This window comes from Caretta caretta, chromosome 27, assembly GCF_965140235.1.
Source record: "Caretta caretta isolate rCarCar2 chromosome 27, rCarCar1.hap1, whole genome shotgun sequence".
Classification (NCBI taxonomy): Eukaryota; Metazoa; Chordata; order Testudines; family Cheloniidae; genus Caretta; species Caretta caretta.
The window spans coordinates 11,450,665-11,472,696 of NC_134232.1; the positions used below are offsets into that span (position 1 = coordinate 11,450,665).

The 22,032-nt window shown below is 41.9% G+C and overlaps 1 protein-coding gene across 1 annotated transcript in view; it reads right to left on the reverse strand.

Annotated features, from left to right (window-relative positions):
• Window positions 1-17,424, reverse strand: part of NPEPPS (aminopeptidase puromycin sensitive) — a 63,094-nt gene extending 45,670 nt beyond the window's left edge. The window contains exons 1-2 of the mRNA XM_048830088.2: window positions 17,136-17,424; window positions 6,335-6,419 (exon numbers count right to left, since the gene is read on the reverse strand). Coding sequence (XP_048686045.1) covers window positions 6,335-6,419; window positions 17,136-17,258 — 208 coding nt within the window. The 5' untranslated portion in view covers window positions 17,259-17,424. The remainder of the gene's footprint in view (window positions 1-6,334; window positions 6,420-17,135) is intronic.
• Between the last annotated feature and the right edge of the window lie 4,608 nt (window positions 17,425-22,032).

Below are 22,032 nucleotides of genomic sequence, written 5' to 3' on the forward strand. Positions count from 1 at the left end.
GCCATGTTAGTCTGTATTTGCAAAAAGAAAAGGAGTACTTGTGGCACCTTAGAGACTAACAAATTTATTTGAATATAAGCCGTGACTTTACTAAAAATAACTGGGGGGCAGGGCTAGGTGGGGGGGAAGAATCGCAGCCTTAACTATGGCTAATATTGTTTTAATGTGTGGGTAAATGAGGTCAGCGGGTTCCATGTTTTCAACATTATTTATATTCATACTTAACTACAAAACTTAATCTGTCAATAAAATGGTTTGGGCAAGCTCAAAAACACCATACTGGGAATCCTGAAAAGCACAGTGTTTTTCAAAACTGTGCAGGGAACTATTTTTAAACACTGTTGCTAGCACAGTGTGGACAAACTTCAGCCTTTTATTAAAGGTGTGCCCAAGCAATCTGCCAGAATAGAAAGAGAATTCAAAGCTCCTCATCTACCCTCTTCTGGAGTTTAAGTTTCACAGATGCAAGAACTTGACATCTTGTACTTCCTCACTCATCAGCATTAATCACTGACCTCCAGCAATGTGATTTATGGAGAGTTTTCTAGTGATTTTCACAAAGTTTCATTGTTTTTTATGCAACTAAATTAGTTAAAAGAAGTACTACTTTCTCCTTCACAAAAATTCTTAAGCATCACAGCATCCCACTCATCCCATCAGGTCCAGATTAAGGCAATCCAGGGCCCTCAGCACACAGAGTATGTCTGTAGTTTTAGCAAGTGCTCCTACATGTGTTTTTGCCCAAACCCTGCTACTATCCACCCTCATCCATATGCTTAATTGCACTTGAAACCTGTGCTTGCATGCACAGCTGGGGGGCATGGGTTAAAGCCCGAACTGCTTTAGCAAGGGCTAGAACGTGAGGATGGACAAGAGCACTCAAGTGCTCATAGTGCTCCAATGCCTTTCCCACAATTCCCCCTCTCCACCTCCAAAGGACAGACAAGTTCTCGCACAATTGATACAATTAATTGGGAAAGAATCCCTGAGCATCTCAGCACAAATCATGGGATATGCCCACAGACAGACAGAAGCGAGTGCAGAAACACTGAGGAAACAATAATGTGGGTAAAGCTTTGCTGTGGAAACAGCTCATACTCAGGCAAAGTAACCAGAGTGCCAAACACCAGGTCAGTTGTGCAAGTGCAGACATATCCTACAGCCCAGGATCCCACGTGGCCATACGATTTAGATAATGGCACAGAGAGTACACTTATAAAGTTTGTGGACAATACCAAGCTGGGACAGGTTGCAAGTGCTTTGGAGGACAGGATTAAAATTCAAAATGATCTGGACAAACTGGAGAAATGGTCTGAAGTAAACAGGATGAAATTCAAGAAGGACAAATGAAAAGTACTCCACTTAGGAAGGAACAATCAGTTGCACACATGCAAAATGGGAAATGACTGCCTAGAAAGGAGTACTGCGGAAAGCTATCTGGGGATCATATAGGACCACAAACTAAATATGAGTCAACAGTGTAATGCTGTTGCAAAAAAAGCGAACATCATTCTGGGATGTATTAGCAGGAGTGTTATAAGCAAGACACAAGACTGCTCTACTCCGCACTGATGAGGCCTCAACTGGAGTACTGTGTCCAGTTCTGGGTGCCACATTTCAGGAAGGATGTAACAAATTGGAGAGAGTCCAGAGAAGAGCAACAAAAATGATGAAAGATCTAGAAAACTTGACCCACGAGGGAAGATTGAAAAAATTGGGTTTGTTTAGTCTGGAAAAGAGAAGAGTGTGGACATAACAGTTTTCAAGTACGCAAAAGGTTGTTACAAGGAGGAGGGAGAAAATTTGTTTTTCTTAACCTCAGAGGATAGGACAAGAAGCAATGGGCTTAAATTACAGCAAGGGAGGTTTAGGTTGGGCATTAGGAAAAACTTCCTACCTATCAGGGTGGTTAAGCACTGGAATAAATTGCCTAGGGAGGCTGTGGAATCTCCATTATTGGAGATTTTTAAAAGCAGGTTAGACAAACACCTGTCAGGGATGTTCTAGATAATACTTAGTCCTGCCACGAGGCAGGGGACTGGACTAGATGACCTCTCAAGGGCCCTTTCAGTCCTATGATTCTATGATAGAGCCATCTATTGGGGTGGTGTTGATAGGCCCTTCAGAGCATTAGGTTTTTAAGTTAACACTCCTTTGAAATGCACAAGGTGGTTCACGCTTCTCAGTTCAAATTATCTGCAGACTCAAGCAGGTATCACTGCATATTGCCAAGCTGTTCACAACTACCAGACACTTAAATTTTGTTTTTAAAAGACAGTTGAGATTCTGATATAATCATATTGACTGGGGATCTAGGAATGCCTTAATCAGGTCCTGCATCCTATTAGTGGTGGTTCACTAACTTCCTGTGGGACTGAAAAGACTGAGGTGGCAAACATCAAGCGGCAAAAAATTCAAATAAGGAGTCGCTGGCAACATTTTTTTCAAAAATTGTATATAGAAAAATTGCAATGCTGAAATAGAATGGTAGTGCTAACTCAATTATTTGGTAAAATTAACAGATAACACTAAGTCTGTTTGCAATTCTGTATGTGAAATTGCTGATTATTACCCTCCAAGCACCTCAACATTCATGTCTTTAATAACGAGTTGCTTGTAATCCGTGAAATATCCAAAATGCTCTCCAAGCTAAATGAAGGTGAAAAATAATTAGCCAATGATTATGACTTCAGCAGATAATTTCACACCTCCTGAAAATGCAGACTTGCAGGGAAATCAAACTACTTAATATCCAATATTAAATATGAGTAAAATACAATCCCCTGAAATTTAACTTAAAAAGGCAGTTAGTTACACTTGTTTTCTTAATCCCTTATTTAGCAGAGCATGGCCATTCATTTGGACAAAGCTAATACGGCTAATGCATAACTATTCACCTTAACCAGAAGTAATGGCCATGTATAATAAAAATTAGGCCACAAACACCAAAAAAAGTATAGGCCCAGGAATCTAGAAGGCAACAAATAATCAAGTCATGAAAGAAAACTCACTGAAGTGAAGGAAGACTTTGCAATAGAAAATTCAGAGTAACTCTAAACTGAGCTTCATGGTTCCAGTATAACGTTAGTTGGTACATGTGGCAAGTTCACAGATTTGTTGAGAAAGTGCTATTTCTACACTGTTACTTTTCAGCGTAGAACCACACTTTAAAAGGAGATAAGATATTATCTCGCCTCACATTTAACAATGTATACATCAAGCAGAAATTCTTCCCCAGAGTTATAGAATTAAAATGGGTAGCAATTCCTCACTGCAGCCTGTAAAGGAGAAAGTTTACTGATCTTACAAGGATTCCTATAATTCTTCTTTTAAAATCTAATACATAATATTTATATTGACCCTTGTAAAATGTTTGTATTAGTAGCAAAAGTTCAATTGATTTGTTTTATATTTGCATCCCTTTCTAGTACAATATTTTGTATTTGTGATCAATCAAATATCATGTAAAAGCAACTCACATTATCACAATAGCAGCACTAGTAAGACAGACTTCTAAGTAATAGCAACAGGTGCCAGAAAAGAACCTCTACAAATGGCCTGCCAATTCCATGCAATTTTACTTTGAAATCCATTACCATTTGGCAGCCTACCAAACTGACTTAAATGCCTTAACCCTATAAAGAAATAGCCAGAATATAAGAATAAACCTTGTTAGGAATGCATTTTCTATGTAACAAAGCTATGTATTTACGCTGCCACAGTTTACCACAGTCAAAGTAATTAAAACTCAGGATGAAGTGTTTTAGCCACAGACATTTCTTTTCTATTTTCCTTGATTATGAAAACTACAGAAGGACAGAACATCAATTATTTTAAATGATAATTTTCTATACTAAGTTCTGCTACTGGTATTTCAAGCTATCCAGTAAGGATACCAACACTGAAACAGTATAAAATGGATGTCACAGGGAAACTCTACGAGGTTCATTTCAGAGTATGGCAAATGGGGGGCAATAACTAAAAACAGGAGGTGCAAAATTTTAAATCTCTTGGGCTTCACTTTAATTTTGTGGGAAGACAAGGTTTTTGGAGCCACGATTCAGCCTTTCTTGCTTGGTCCTGCCATTTCCCCAGTACTGGAACAGACTTTTCAAGAGGCAGTATGTACACGTGGTGGTTTTGTTAGGTAGGATAAATTCTACATCTTCGGCCATTGTCATCACTCTCTTCACCTCCTCACCACAAGCATGATGCATAGCTTCAGGAATGCTAGCAATATAGTGTGTCTAATGAGACTAAAGATCACTAATGACAGTGTGCAATGTTGTCCTGGGGGATAAAACGTTTGTGAAATCTATGCAGGATCAGAGGCAGGATACAGCCCCATACCCTGAATTAAACCTTGCATCTGGAAGAAGCTAGCACTGCATACTCCCATCATCAAGTCTGAATGGACAGATTCCAAATTGTTTGGCAATGCTCCCTGCACCACAGTCTTGTTCTTTCACTGCCCACTGAACTTCCTGCATTAAGTTCCACTTTCTCAAAACATACCCATTGAACGCTACTTCCTTACAGCCTTATCTGCTGGGGCACTATTCAGCTGTTGACAGCCAACACTGGGAGGTCCTCTAATTACTTTCCTGAAGTTTGCAGAAAATGTCACCACACTGAAGACAAAAATCAAACCAAATTAAAAACAAAGACTGCTCGTGGATGTTCCTCTGGTCACCCAAAAACCTGCACTTCTGACATATATAATGGACACTTCAATAAATCTTTTCCTGGTACATCACTGCAGAAGGAACATAAGCTTTCCCTATCTAAACCTAGTCAGGAGAATTTTAAGCTTCAATTTTTCTTAAGTGTTAAAAAATGTAATAAGTCCCATCCCACCAACTCCCTTTCATTTATCCAACAACTGAAGACGCTAAGAAAATTTTAACCTATTTAAAAGAACATCTTCCAAATCCAAACCCACAGTAGCTCATTCTATTTATAACAAAATTTAAAGGGAATGCTTCACTGACATCACTATCATAGCATTCTCTTCGGAAAGTTCTGCAGAAGTTTTTTACGGGCTGGAGAATTTAAAATGTACTCTTAGCAGCTATATGGCCCGCTGTGTATCATGTTTGTACTATTAAAGATTCCATTAAAAATATTAAGAGCTCACAAACAAGTTATTAAAACATCCTTAACTCCCCTTATGTTGTAAATCTACTGCATAGTAAGCTAAGCGTTTCTATATCAAGGACCATACTGTTCACACCTAGGTCATCTCATGCTTTCATTACTATAATTTCTCTCCACCCTCCAATCTATTTAAAACACCATTGCTGAAATCATCTTCTCTCACCACCTTGACCACGTTACACACATTGTAATCTTGAAACTCTTCACTAGCTTCCCATATCAATTGAAAGTTCCAGTCCTCTGTGTTAAGGCCCTATGTAATCTCATCTCCACCTTTCTCTAGTCTTATTTCTTCCCAGTTGGGACCTCTAAATACTCCTGTTGTCTCCTATATCTGCTGAGATTCATGCCTTCTAATCATGTTGCTCCTATGCTTGGAACACTCTCACTCGCATATACTAAATGCCTTCTTCCCACCTTTGCCCATGAATCTTTCCTACACTGATCTGACCATCGATTCTACCACACCTCCCTTACCTGCACTGTTACCCCATGTTTTGTCATTTGTGTTGAACTGCACACGCCTCACAGTAAAGACCATGTCTCACCATGGTCTTACATAAATGGATAACAAAGTGTCAGAACAGTCAACCTTAAACATCCCTTGAGCTGAAATGCTAAAGCACAACAGGGTAGAATTCCAGCTACGACTCAATTTCCCTTTTTGTGCAAATTAAAAGAGACTATTTTTTTAAACACAGTGTGTAGAGGAATTAAACTTCAGCTTTGGACTAACACCTAAACTCTAAAAGCATAAAATTATTTGTAATCTCAGCTCTTTCACTCACCCATTTAAATAAATGCTCAAATAATAGGTCTTCTTTCTATGTATCCCTTTTGAATCCACCAACAAGGAAAGAGAGAGTATCTACCTCTTCTTTTTTGCCACTTTCCTATTCAGGGCTGGTAAAGTAGTATCTGCCTACTACCCAACATTTACCATATTTCCCCCCCATTTCAGAACTAGGAGTCCCAACGAAGAATCTGCAAATCAAATTAAGAACATCCACTACATTACACATTTAAAATCTATGCACAGCAAACTAAAGTAGACTAGAGTTTGGTTCAACAGCTAAGAAAGTCCTGTGACAGTGCTCACCCTGTGAGTGACGGAACTTCCAGTGTCAAAAGCATTGAGAGGGAACATGTAACAAACTGCATCAAGAGTAGTTCTTACCTTCATCTCCCTCTGGTGCATAGGAGGCAGTAATAATGTCAATGTCAGCACAATTCATCACAATTTGATTGGTTGCCTGTCTCACCTGCAAAAGAAGTTCTATCAGCAAATGTCATGAAAGGCTCATACACATTCCCCTTTAACATTATCTTTTGCTTGGTATTCACTTTGTATCTTCATTTAATCTGACATCACGAGTCATTTGGAATTAGATGAAATATTGCAACGAAGTAGCTACTAAGAAAAAATATACCACCACATCCTCTCCTTTTCTTCCATAAAATCATTTACTAGAACATGCATATTTACATTACATTCAGACCATTTCAACCTATTTATTATTACTCAGATTATAAATTTTGGGGGGCAGGGATCTGTATTAAATTTGTAGAGCACACTAGCACAATGGGGCCCTGGTCCTTTACTGGGGTTTCTAAGCACTGTCCCCATGCAAATAATAAATACTTAGAAAAGTTAGAGATCTTCCCAGTTAGTAATAAGCAATAATGGATTACAGTAAAAGTGGAGAGTATAACTACTGAAGATGAGCTAAAACATCTTACACTGTCAACAGTATTTAAAAATTACACAAGAACTTCATAGTACAGGAACATCTGCTGAAAGGATAGTAGCCTTTAACTTCTAGTAAAAAGTTTATCTTCTGACAACGTATGTCTGTACACACATTGTTTATTTTTTAAATGGCTGGCTACCAATATAATAAAGTGCCTCACTTCTACAACATCTCACTTGGATGCAAAAGCTTGAATAGAGAGTTGCCCAAATTAAATACCAGTCTACTACAAAATGAATACAATTCTGGACGAAATAAAATTGGAAGTTTTTAGGAACTGCTTGTCTCCCACAGTGGCTAGTAACAGATAATTCAGAAGAAAGTGTATAAACCTGCATGATAGAAAAATACACAAAACACCTACTGAGGCAGTTTCATCCTATCCATAAGTAGTTAGCGATTGGCTTAGTCCTGAGGCAAAAGGGGATAATATTCTTTACACTCTTTTATCCCAACTAGTGTAACTATAAATATTTTAATAAATGTATAATTATTTTGTGCATACTACAAAGCTTTGCCTCAATCACACTGTGGCAGTATGTTCCACAGAACTGTGTATTGTGTAAAGAGAGTATTTCCTTCTGTCAGATTTTGATATGTTGCCTTTTAATTTCACTGGGCATAAAATAACCCAACAATATCACCCAGTAAATTTAATGTGGTATCAAAGTACCAAGAAACATATTTCCATGATATGAAACTAAACAAACGTAACAGCTAAAGTGACATGATCTAGATCTGGCAAAGAACTAGTCTTTTCCACATAGTGTACAACTCAGGAGGTTCTACATCCCCTCCCATAAATATAACCTTCATAACCAACACAGATTTCAGCATGAGATTATGAAAGGAAATTTCTTATTTAGGTTTAAAAAAAAATGAAGGGACACAGTCAATCTGGTTTTCAGAAAAAACTAGATGGTGTAAAAAATTTTTTCTAAATGGTACTAAATTGGAAGACCCTTATTATTCAACCTACTACTCCAAATTCCTCAGCTAGTTGAGATCTTAAAAGTGGAATGATACATGAAAGAGCTATCCCAAGTTCAGAAAATTCCAAAGTTAACAAGTCTTCAGCTTTAAAAGTTCTGAATAGCTCTAAACACACAGAACTGTTTTCATTAGAACACAGTGCCTGAAACACAGTAGAGGTTAGGATTGATTGGAGACGACTTCATCTCAAATCTTTGTGAGGACGCACTATTTTTAGATTTCCCTTGCCTCCTGCAAACACAAGCCAGTTTTACAAAAGGGTGCAAAGTGCTGGAAAACATTTACAGGAATCAGGTTAACCGTTAACATGTGATGTTTACTCTATCAGCCCCCACAAATATCAGGTGAAATCAGCAAATTAATATGACTATGCACCAAGAATTAGAGAGTACACTTGTGATGCTATAATTATAAGCACAGTTAAAAAAAAATCTTCAGACAGGGAAGCTGGTTCTCAGGGAGCCTCCCCCCGTTCTATTAAAAAGAAAGTAGGACTCAACTAAATCTTTAACAAGTCTTCAACAATCCTTAAAGACGAGGCAGAATGACAAAATCCATGCAAAACACTCCACGTTTAAACCATTTCTACTTTGCCAGAACCTAAATCTTAAATTTATCAGACATTCATAGTGCCTTATGGAGACTGATATCTTTTAATAAAAACTACGTATTTAAGTGAATACTTAGAAAACACAGTTTATAAGCTTGAGAAGTTTACTTTCTGGAAGACACTTATTCTGCTCATGTAGTAGTTTGTATTCATGAACACAATCAAGTTAAGAAGGCAAAAAGCACTCTTGATGGATGTGGTACATTCATTTCCAAGATTATAAATATGTGAAGTGTCACCCTTGCTCCACACAGCTGTACAACATAATTAAGCTGTCCTTCAAACAGATCAGGTTGATCAAGGAGATTCAGTACAAGAAAAAGATGGAGAGAAGAAAAGTAGTAACTACAGGGCCAATAATAACCAAAATAAAAACACTTGCAATAAAACTGAGATGAGATGGGTGCTGGAGTTTAAATACCCAGCAGATCCCTCCAGAATAGCCATCCTGGAACAGACTAACAGTCTGTCTACTATCTTGCTACTGGCTGTAGCCTAACAACAGGGAAAGGTGAAGCCCTACTCCAGTTCTCCTCCTGCTCCTCCCACCATGTTTATTTCTCTGGAGACGAGAATTCCATCGACCCAAGTGGGAGATCAAAGTTTAATATTCTGAAGCACAAGTTTCCCCACCTCTCTGTTACCAATTTGAACTGGCTTGTTGATGTCCCAGATATATTAACCATATGAAGTCTCAATGGAAACAACAATTGCTTTTCCATGTTCTCAGAGGAAGAATAGTTATAATTGTTTTACTGAACTCAAACTCAAAGCTAGTTCAATTTCACCTCTTCAAATACCAGTAAAAATTTAACTGTTTTCTTAAGTTTTCCTTGGGGGATTCATTTTCAAAATGGTGTACATATCTGAAGAGGAGTGTCTACTCATATTTGCATACACAATTAATTTGGAGGGGTCTATAAATTTCACTCTCAAAAAAGGATGCAGAGATTAAGACTACTCGAAATTTTACATTGCAAAGATCTGAAAATTCAGAGATAATACTTTCACTGAAGTCAAAATATTCATGTAAACCAGCAGCAATTTAAAATAAAAAGTTCATGCTACTGCAAAAATGACCAATTTCATTGGAATAGAAGGGAACTAGACATATCAGGCACCTCATTCAGAACTGAAAAGGGTAAAGGCTAACACTCTGGCTATCATCCATATCAAACTACCTTAGCGCAAAGAATAGTGATCATTGAACAGCTTGCGTCCTTGAGTAATAAGGGAAGAAAGGCAGTGAGTCTGTGGACAATTACTGCATAGAGGCTAAGTAACTTAACTATCAAGGAAGCTTGGCTCATGGAATCCTTTTATAGTTTCCATTACATAATAATCAATACAGTCTGAACTGCATTTATTGGACTTTGCCAACCAGAAAGCCCAACCGCATTCAAAACTTTAAAAGTCAAGCCATTCCGCAATTCATTACAAGGGAAAAATTAGACAGTGTGGCAAGATTTCACTCTGAAAATGTCCAGTTTTTTTATCCTTTAATTCAGATGTATTTTAAAAAGCTTATGTATAGTTTTAGTTTCAAAGGTCAAAGAGCATTGAGGGTTCCACCCCCCCCATACACTTTTTTATAACTCCCATCACCAAGGCTTCCTGGTGTTCAGATCAAATTTAACATAGATGTATCCATGTTTAACACATTAATAGGTGGGGCACAGGAAAAGTCACTTACAGATTACCTCACCTAAACCATAATTCTGAAAGTCTGAAACTTGTGAACATAGATATTTTCATAACTGTTCCAAATATGAGTTGAAGATGTTCAGAATTTTTTTGATTAGGTACTGAAGCAGAAGAGTAGAGGGAAAGAAACCTCTTTAGGATGTCTGTACTATTTACAGCAATTAAAAAACAAGACATCTGGATAGTTCTGATGGCATCTGAATCCACTTGAACTTCAGTCTCAAGTTTTATTCATCAGAAGCCTCTTTTTAATACCACTAATATCTTAGCTTGTAAAATCTTTGGTGCATGGACTCTTTCTGTGTACCGTACAGTTTGTTAACACTAGATAAATAAAACCTGGTAATTTAAAGTTGTCCGATGGTTATTCTAAATATAACATTCCAACAAGCATGTACTCAGTCCTCAGAGTCTGCCAAACATTTGATTAGTATTTTACTCTCCAGAAATATGAAAACTAGTTCAGAGCCTAGAACGTAAACAAATACACAGAGAGATCTTTCTTAGAACTGAAAGATCAATCATGGCAATGACAGAAAAGCAGCAGCAGTTACATTTATTAGTCCTTATCTAGGTAACCACATTTTTATTCACCTACATCTAGATTGGATTATGGTAGCCAAGTAGTAAATCTTCTAATACTGAACACAGTATTGCTCTGCTATAAAAAGCTGTTTCATATTTCAATCAGCATTTGATTCCACTATTTTCCTATAGCATTCACACACTTCAGAAATGTTTAAGTTTACACAATCCCTATGTAAGTGTCTTTTTAATGTATAACAAAAGATAACTGTTTAGTCTGATGAATTATAGCATTGCACAGAACTGAGAAATAAGGGGTTTTGCCAGTTTTGAAAAGCAGGAGGAAGAGAGTAATAGCAGGGACCCCTGACGGTGAAATATAAACAGATTCAAACGTAGTGCATTACCTTTAATCTTCAAACTCAGATCTAAATTAGAGTACTACAAATCCAAACTGCTATACTGGACTCTGACTCAAAGCGTATGTCTACACTGGCACTTCGCCGTCAAAACTTCTGTTGTTCAGGAGTGTTAAAAAAACATACATCCTCGAACAACATAAGCTTTACCGACGAAAAGCAGTGGTGCGAACAGCAAGCAAGCTATAAAAAGCGACAGATGCGGGTTAAAACATTGCTAAATATAACAGAATATCCTGAAGGCATATTAAAGGGACTGGGAAAGGAGAGATTTAAAAGGTCCATCCATTTTATATTGCACAGCCAGCCTTTTAGGCAGAAGATACCTATTGTGCAGCCAAGTAGACTTTTGCTGGCAGTTTATACACAACAAAACTGAACTATCATGAGCTGATGTTCTCCATGTTTAATATGATGGCTTACAATTTCCAATATGTGCAAACCAGCAGAATCATGCTGCCCAAGGCTGTCTGAAGCTCTGAGCTGTTACACCCTTAACTGGACAGGTAATTGTTCAGAGGCACTACAGCATTACAAACTTTAATTTATAGGATTAAATCAGAAGTCGAATGTTAGGAGTCAGCTGATTGGTTTTGTTGATAGCTAGCTCAGATTTGCCTTTTCAATTTGATGCTGCTGAAGAACAGTATGTTAGTACATCCCTTCTTTGTTCCTGGTCCAGCATTAAGCCTTTTGGAACGTGGAAACAGAATAGACTTCAATTGACCTAGACATTGTGTAATGACTGTGCTGAGTTGATGGCTGGATCCTTAGAAATAGAGTTACAACAGGAGACTTCCATGAACTGAAGACTTAATTATCTGGCAGTTCATATCTTTTTCTGAATAAACATTAATTATGTTCATTTAAAACAGTTCACAAACAGGTACTTGCAACAGTTTGGACTATTGAGAGGAAGTGTGGTTAGGGAACTGAACACAGAACCAGGAGCTAGACCCCCTTAATTTCAATTCCAGCTAAACCACAGGCCAGCTGACTCTGGCTCGTGGGGCTCATGCTAAGGGGCTGTCGAACTGTGGTGTAGACGTTCAGATCTGAGCTCTAGGACCCTCCAAGGTGAGTCTATACCACATCTTCACTGCAATTAAACAGCCCCTTAGATGGAGCCAGCTGGCATGAACTAGCCTTGGGTGTCTAACTGCAGTGTAGACATACTCCTAAAGTCAGAGGGTATCAGTTAGCCCATCTTATCTTCCCCATCTGTAAAATGGGGGATAACAAATGAACTACCTCACAAGATGCTTTTAAGGATCACTGTTTGTAGTGTAATATAAGTGTAATGCAATATAAATTGTCAGTTTATGACTGTTTTGGAACTCTACAGACTTCTAAATTATATATGTATTTGTGTAAATGCTAAATTTTAGCATTTAAAAGTCATGTTGAATAACCAGAGAGAAAACTTACTATTTAAGTTATAGATATTAACAAGCTCCGTCACTGCTCTGAAAAATATGTTAGTTTCACATGGCTATAAACTTGAGTTTTATCAAGAGACAGATCATAACATTGTAGTTTCTCGACAAGAGAGCAGATAACAAGCAAACCTAAAGAGGGTCAAGTTTTCTAACACACAAAAACTAACAATGAAGTGCCAAAATTAAAGACTACATGTAAGTACTGGTAATTTTCAAGACTTTGAAATTGCATGATTTGCTTCAATCAACAATTGCAACAAAATCTTAACTACTGAAACATAAAAGGTTCTGCTCTCTGATGCGGACATGAAAAGATCCTGCATTAACATAACATTTACTTCTGTGGAGTAAATGAAATTTATTTTTATCCATCAGTTTACATGGTTAAAAGTTTGCAAAAGTCTGATGTTCCAAAGCCAAGACTTCAAGTGCAACACATATTTGAGCCTTAAATGCTCAGGGCAGAAGTGTCCAACAGAAATACTGTGCAAAAGACCAACAAATCCTGCTTACTGCTACAAATACAAAAAACAATTTCATTGACTGGATGGGTTTCAGAGGAACAGCCGTGTTAGTCTGTATTCGCAAAAAGAAAAGGAGTATTGTGGCACCTTAGAGACTAACCAATTTATTTGAGCATGAGCTTTCGTGAGCCACAGCTCACTTCATCAGATGTGTACCGTGAAAACATCTGATGAAGTGAGCTGTGGCTCACGAAAGCTCATGCTCAAATAAATTGGTTAGTCTCTAAGGTGCCACAAGTACTCCTTTTCTTTTATTGACTGGATGCTGACCTTTAATCTGACACTTAAAAGGATAGCTGAATTATATATTTATTATTGATTCTACAGCTCACTACTGAGGATACTAAATGGCAGAACGGACACACTTGAGGTACACAGTAGCACAAGCTTTCATAAACAAATGGTTAATTTAGTGACTCATCCCGGTGTCAATGTTACACTATTCACCCTCCAAGTCAGAAAGTATTTCTCTTTAACCCCTTAACACAGACTACTGTCTACACAGCCATTGCTAGTACTGGGGTTCTTGTTAATAAATCCTGATATTAGCCCTTCAGGAGGTGGTGATGGGGTTCCAGTTATTACACTCAATCCAAATCCAAATAATTTGGAAGACTCAAGACCCATAAAATAAGTGCCTATGTATTAAATCAATTGTAACTTGGTGACTAGACAAAGATCTAGGATTCTCAGAAAATGAACACGCGTATCTTCAAAACATTCACATTACTTTACATTTTTTCTTCACTAGTTGATGCACTCTCTAAATGCATTGATCAGTGCTCTCTGAACTGTACCCTAACCTTAAGAGCACCTCAAAGGGGATAACAAATCACGGAAAGGAAAGGAAAGCCTTTCAAAATTCCAAAGCCAGCCCTGGACTTGAACCAGGGCCCTAAGACCCTACCAGCAGCACATCTCTAGCACTTCAGCTAAAGGAGAACCACCAAATACAGAATTTCAATATTCCACATGATGCAAATTTACTTAATGACTGGTCACCTTCCTGCCAAATCACAAGATTCACTATCATTCAGAGCCTTTCGCCCACTCCCAATCCCAATCTACACAGACACCAGGAAGTTGTCTGGTGAAGCACAGTCTCTATACTTTATATTTAACAACCTTATTACTCATGTAGGATTATGTTTACAGGCAGATTTTAACTCCCTTTTATGACAAAGGATTTTGGGATAGGTGTGTTTCAAACAAGGTATTTACAATCTTCCTCAAATATTTTTCATTCTTTCTTTCAAACTGTGCCAGTTTGAAAGAAAGCCCAGCAAGAACCTAACAAATGCGCATCATTTTCAAACTAACTTCAGAGGGAAAACCTGCTCATGGTAAAGCTTTTGCCTTTCAGAAAAAGTGAGAGATTCAGTGTTTTGGGTTGTTTACACATTTTTACTGGTAGGGTAGCCTCTCGTTTCACTGACACCTCTGCTCTGCATGATACGGAGGCCCACAGTCCCCGTCCCCCCTGCCTTCCAACCTGATGTTAACCAAGGGGAAAAGAAGAATTTGTAATGTTATACATAAAGGATTTCAACCAAATAATTCCAAGCCACTTCATAGACTGAATGCATACAATACCACTCAAATGCAGCACTTTTTGGATTGGAATACTGACTAGGGGAAACCCTGACACATAAGGATGGCCATATGGGGTCAGACCAATGGTCCCTCTAGCCCATTAACCTGTCTTCCGACAGTGGCCAATGCCAGATGCTCCAAAGGGAATAAATAGAACAGGGTAATCATCAATCGACCCATCCCCTGTCATACAGTACCTACAACTGGCAAGTCAGAGGCTTGAGGACAACCAGAACATGGGGTTGCATCCTTGACCATTTTGGCTAAAAACCACTGATGGACCTATCCTCCAGGAATTTATCTAATTCTTTTTTTAATCCAGTTATACTTTTCGCCTTCACAACATCCCCTACCAACAAGTTCCACAGGTTGACTGTGCATTGTGTGAAGAACTTTTATTTGTTTTAAACATGTCCTCTACAAATTTCATTCAGTGACCTCAGGTTCTTGTGTTAGGTGAAGCAGTAGATAACTCTTCCCTATTCAATTTCTCCACACCATTTCATAGACTTCTATCATATCCCATCTCAGTTGTCTCTTTTTCAAGCCAAACAGTCCCACTGTTTTTAATCTCTCCTCATATGCATCTGATGAAGTGAGCTGTAGCTCACGAAAGCTCATGCTCAAATAAATTGGTTAGTCTCTAAGGTGCCACAAGAACTCCTTTTCTTTCTCCTCATATGGAAGCTGTTCCATACCCTTAATCCTGTTGCCCTTCTCTGCACCTTATTCCAGTTCTAATACATCTTTTTTGACATGAGGCGACCAGAACTGCATGCACTATTCAAGAAGTGGGCATACAATGGATTTATATAATGGCATTATGATATTTACTGTCTTATTATCTATCCTTTTCCTAATGGTTCCTAACATTAGCTTTTTTTGACTGCCACAGCGCACTGAGCAGACAGTTTCAGAGAAGTATACTCAGTGACTCCAAAATCTCCTTCTTGAGCGGTAATAGCTAACTTATACCCCACCATGTTGTATGTATAGTTAGGATTACATTTTCCTATATGCATTACTCTGCGTTTATCAACACTGAATTTCATCTCCCATTTTGTTGCCCAGTCACCCAGTTTTGTGAGATCCCTTTGTAACTCTTCACTGCCTGCTTTGGACTTAACTATCTTGAGTAAGTTTGTAACATCTGTAAACTTTGCCACCTCACTGTTTACCTCTTACTGGTGTACAGATCAGATCGTTGGGGGACACCACTATATATCTCTCCATTGTGAAAACTGACCATTTATCCCTACCCTTTGTTTTCTTTTAACCAGCTACTGATCCATGAGAGGACCTTCTCTCTTATCCCATGACTGCTTCATTTGCTTAAGAGCCTTCGGTGAGGGACTTTGTCAAAGGCTTTCTGAAAGTCGAAGTATGCGATATCCACTGGATCACCCTTGCCCACATGTTTGTTGACCCGCCTCAAAGAATTCTAACAGATTGGTGAGGGATGATTTCCCTTTACAAAAGCCGTGTTGTCTCTTCCCCAACAAATCGCGTTCATCTGTGTGTCTAATAATTCTGTTCTTTACTACAGCCTCAACCCATTTGCCCAGTACAACTACGACCTACCACTGGACGTTTTAACAGCCGTACAAAAAAAGGCAGAGCTTGGATTGTTTAAAAAGGAGTAGTTGTGGCACCTTAGAGACTAAACAATTTATTTGAGCATAAGCTTTCGTGAGCTACAGCTCACTGCATCGGATGCATCTGATGAAGCGAGCTGTACCTCATGAAAGCTTATGCTCAAATAAATTGGTTAGTCGCTAAGGTGCCGCAAGTACTCCTTTTCTTTTTGCGAATACAGACTAAGACGGCTGTTACTCTGAAACCTTGGATTCTTTGACTCTGAAAGGAAACATTGGGGGAGAAAAAGGGAGGCGGACAGGGAAACATCCAAGAAATGGGGGGGGGGGGGAGCAAAAGCAAATGGCAGGGAACAGACCCTCCCAATACAGAAATACCCCAAAGGGGAAAGCTAAAGGCTGACCTTCAGACCCTGCCCCTAAGCTGCCCCCCCACACACACACACACACGATCCCTTACTGGGGGGGAGAGCGCGCCACCAGCCCCCCCCCACCAGGGAAGAGCGCCCCCCTCGCCCCCTTACAGGAGGGGGAGATCCCTTCCCCAGCCCCCCCATCGTGGAGAGCGCTGCCCCCCACGGGAGACCCCAAGGTTCCTCAGTCGTAAGGCCCGGGGTAGGGCGGGGCCACAGCGCCCCTCCTCCCCGCCGCGCGTGGTCACCCCGCCCCCCCCCGCCGCCGCCGCCGCTCTCCTCACCCAAGGCCCAGCCCCCCCCCCGCCGTACCCGGCCTCCTGCCTCTCTCTGAGCCCCAGGCCGCCCCCCCCCCGGCCGCCTCCTTCCCGCGGGGGGGGGCCGGCCCCGCCGCGCCCGCCCCGCGCGGTACCTGCACGGCCGCCTCCAGCTTGCCCTCGAAGGTGAAGTCGAGGAGGTCGGGCTTGAGGCAGAGCCCGTAGTTGAGCGGGGACACCTCGGCCGGCAGCCGCTCGAAGGGCCGCTTCTCCGGCATGGCGGGGCTGAGGGGGCGGCCTGACGGGGCGTGGGGCCTGAGGCAGCGGGGGGGGACCCACCGCGCGCGCGCGCGCCGCCCGGCCAGCGAGCGAGTCCCACGGAGACGGAGGGTCGGGGCGGCCCGGCGCGTTCCCGACACAGGAGTGAGGACGGTCGGGCGAGGGGGGGGGGGCGGGGCACGGAGAGAGAGGGAGAGAGGGCAAGGGGTTGGGCCTTGCGTGCGCGGGGGCCGGCGCCACGCACTGGCGTGAGAGGGCGCGCGCGCGCGCGCGCGCCGCGGCGTGACGCGGCGCGGCGCGGCGCGCGCCCGCTCGCTCGAAACCGCCGCCCCGAAGGAGCGAGCCCGCGTTTGCGTCAGAAGCGCGCCCGCTTCCAGGCTCCTCCTCGCGCCCCGCCTGAAGGAGGCGGGGCCGTGCGCGTGCGCGTGGGGAGAGGCTGTGGTGGGGGGGGGGAGCCTAGGTGTGGCTGGGGGGGGATACAATTCACTCCCCAAGTGGGGCAGGGGTTCCCATGTCTAGAACCTGCAAATTCCCCCCCCCCCCTTTTCTAGAGCCAACCCACCTGCTCCCCTCCCTCCAGAGCTGAGCGCCTCCTCCAGTCCCGCCTTGGCCACGGCAGCATCCTCTGGGGCGTGTGTCCCCCTCACCAGCCCTCCAACAGCCTGAGCCAGGCCCCTGGAGGCGGTGAGCTCGCCTTTCAATCCCTAGGCTCTTAAAGACAATGATACGTTTGGCGTTCTTCTCATTTGCCTTCTGACTTGTCACCTTCTCCGTACGCTCGGGACACATTTCCCTGCTTTTCTCCACAACAGGAGTGCCACCTGTCCCGTTTTCCCACGATTGTCCGCCACCCCCATCTTTTTTTTTTTTTTTTTTGGTGGTAGCTGTCCCGGGCAATCTGTTAAGGTGCTTGGTATCCATGGCAGCTGTCCAGTTTATGGGCTTGGGAAAATCCCAGCTTTTTTGGGGGCAACCCTATTCCACAACCGTGATTATTGAGAGCCAAGCAGCTCCTGAAATAACAGGACTCCAGGAGCTGGGGCTTTGAGGAAAAAACACCAACGGAGGTTAACCAGTGCTCAATGGGAGGATAAGTGAATTTATTTTATTATCAGTGGTGGCTCAGTTCCATACAGCCCTTTTTTCTCTCTGCCCATTAAGCTTGGGCCTGCACTGAATCAAGCACCTCTGTTCAGCTGAAGGGTGTGCAGGTCTCATAAACTAACCCCACCTCTGTATCCTATCACCGGGGTTGCTTAGCTCATTGTTCAGTGACAGAAGATACTCCATTCCACCCAGCATGTTAATTTCCACTGTTCCTGGTAGACTGGGAAGAGTAATTTTAGGTCCAATAAATAGGGCCCAGATCTCCTCCATGGGTACACCCAGTGTTAACCATTAACCTGATTAAAATCTCAAATGCCAACAAATAAAAGGAAGGTATTAATCTCTTTTTGAGTTCTATTTCCTCCTTTATTTTAAGAGGGAGCAAAATATCTTATGCAAGGAAAGTGTTTTGTTATTAATTTCCTTCTGTCCTTGGAAGCCACAACTGGATTTTTCAGAAGGTTTTATTTTAGTTAAAAGTGATATCTCACTGTTTAAAATATAAGCACAGAGAGAGAGAGAACATTAATTTGCTGAGACCCACAGAAGTTTATAGCAGAAACTAGGGCACGGAAAAAGAACAGACAATCTTGAAGCATAATTAAAAAACAGCTGATGAGCACAGATTTGTTTGGGATTTCTTTTTGGCTGCAAGGCCCCAAGGACAGGCAAGGAGACAGAAGAGAATGGCTGGAGGTGTGCATGGTATTTAATAAGTTCTCTGTACCTGTTCCCCAGGATTGCTTTTCCAATCTCTTGGTCCAGATGCCCAGAACTGAACATCTCAGATGGCCTCGTGCATTTTCATGGCAGCCAGCCAACCATCGTGCATTGCACCAGTTGTGTGAAGGCTGCCTGTGCGGGGGCCATCATTGTGCAGCAGCACCCATCAATGCCACTGTATAGAGGAGTCAAATTACCTTTGCCATCAGAAAACCCATGTTCCGTGCCGCTGTTTCAATTCATGCTGGGCCAGATCTCGCACCCACTTAAACCAATCGCAAAGCCACGTGGTTCAGGATCAGGCCCAGTGTGCTAAAACTTGAGATACAAGTTGTCAACACAGGCGGCTGGGCAGGAAAGGGGGGTGGGTTGTTTTTGATTAATTAGTTAATTGTTGTTAAGTAAATTCAGTGCTGGTGAAAGGTACTAGCGGCAGCCTTGGTTACTGGAATCCTTTATCCCAAACAGGAGCAGCATGGGCGACAGCAGTACAAGTTTTCCCATCCTGACATTATTCCTAGATTAATGAATTATTATTAGTTATATCAGCATAGTGCCCAGAGGCCCCAGTCAGGATTAGGGCCCCATTGTGCAGGCTGCAGTACAAACACATTGGAAAAGACAGTGTCTTGCCCCAGCTCTTGTGGTGAAAGCATCATAGAATCATAGAATCATAGAATATCAGGGTTGGAAGGGACCCCAGAAGGTCATCTAGTCCAACCCCCTGCTCGAAGCAGGACCAATTCCCAGTTAAATCATCCCAGCCAGGGCTTTGTCAAGCCTGACCTTAAAAACCTCTAAGGAAGGAGATTCTACCACCTCCCTAGGTAACGCATTCCAGTGTTTCACCACCCTCCTAGTGAAAAAGTTTTTCCTAATATCCAACCTAAACCTCCCCCACTGCAACTTGAGACCATTACTCCTCGTTCTGTCATCTGCTACCATTGAGAACAGTCTAGAGCCATCCTCTTTGGAACCCCCTTTCAGGTAGTTGAAAGCAGCTATCAAATCCCCCCTCATTCTTCTCTTCTGCAGACTAAACAATCCCAGCTCCCTCAGCCTCTCCTCATAACTCATGTGTTCTAGACCCCTAATCATTTTTGTTGCCCTTCGCTGGACTCTCTCCAATTTATCCACATCCGTCTTGTAGTGTGGGGCCCAAAACTGGACACAGTACTCCAGATGAGGCCTCACCAATGTCGAATAGAGGGGAACGATCACGTCCCTCGATCTGCTCGCTATGCCCCTACTTATACATCCCAAAATGCCATTGGCCTTCTTGGCAACAAGGGCACACTGCTGACTCATATCCAGCTTCTCGTCCACTGTCACCCCTAGGTCCTTTTCCGCAGAACTGCTGCCTAGCCATTCGGCCCCTAGTCTGTAGCGGTGCATTGGATTCTTCCGTCTTAAGTGCAGGACCCTGCACTTATCCTTATTGAACCTCATCAGATTTCTTTTGGCCCAATCCTCCAATTTGTCTAGGTCCTTCTGTATCCTATCCCTCCCCTCCAGCGTATCTATCACTCCTCCCAGTTTAGTATCATCCGCAAATTTGCTGAGAGTGCAATCTACACCATCCTCCAGATCATTTATGAAGATATTGAACAAAACCGGCCCCAGGACCGACCCCTGGGGCATTCCACTTGACACCGGCTGCCAACTAGACATGGAGCCATTGATCACTACCCGTTGAGCCCGACAATGTAGCCAGCTTTCTACCCACTTATAGTGCATTCATCCAGCCCATACTTCCTTAACTTGCTGACAAGAATACTGTGGGAGACCGTGTCAAAAGCTTGTCAGTTTGTCTCCATAGCCTATTCACTCCTTGGCTGCTTTTCTGAAGCCTGGTCTTCATTACACAGTTAGGTCAACGGAAGGCAGCTTACGCTGACCTAACTAAGTAAGTGTCTACACTAAAATTTCACTCCCACTGACGTATGCTGATTTAGTAACTCCACCTCCACAAGAGGCGTAGAGTCAATGTCGCTGTAGTTAGGTTGACGCAGTGTCAGTGTAGACACTGCGTTGCTCTCATTGTTACTGGCTTTCGGAAGCCATCCCACAATGCCCCACACTGACAGTACAATCAGCACAAGTGCTCCTGGGGAGGATGTGCACTGCAGACTCAAGGACACGCAAAAGTTATTTCATTACTGCTGCGGCTGTATGCCGATGTAATTTAGGTCGGCATAATTTCATAGTCGATGTGCCCTGAGCCTGCCAGAAAGGGGATGGATGATTCGAGCCAATGATTTTGGAAATTTTGACCCTTGTCTACAGGAAACTGATCTGTTACCACCAAGCTCATTGTACATAGGGCAAGGAATAGCCTACAGACAATGACTGTCAGCCACGACCATGCTGTGCTGAATAAGAACTGATGATCAAAGGTGTAAGGCTCCATATCTTATTACCCATCCTCTGAGCCACTTGTTCATATTAATAGCCAGACAGCAAGAACCAGAATAACCCATTACAGATAGGTTTCAGAGGAACAGCCGTGTTAGTCTGTATTTGCAAAAAGAAAAGGAGTACTTGTGGCACCTTAGAGACTAACCAATTTATTTGAGCATGAGCTTTCGTGAGCTACAGCTCACTTCATCAGATGTTGAACATCTGATGAAGTGAGCTGTAGCTCACGAAAGCTCATGCTCAAATAAATTGGTTAGTCTCTAAGGTGCCACAAGTACTCCTTTTCCCATTACAGATACACCACTTGTTTCTGGGTGCTATTCAAGGGCAGCCCAAAGCAGGAGCTTAGGCGCAACGAAGGTCTAGGGAACTATGCCAAGGTCCCTAGCAGAAAGGACTGGCTGCAGACAGATACCTGGATGGATAGCCACCTTCCTGTTGCTGTCCAGATCACCTTTGTTTTCAAATGTGTCATTACAATTCACATAAAAATATCTTCTAAATGGGTTTCTGCCTCAGACAGGG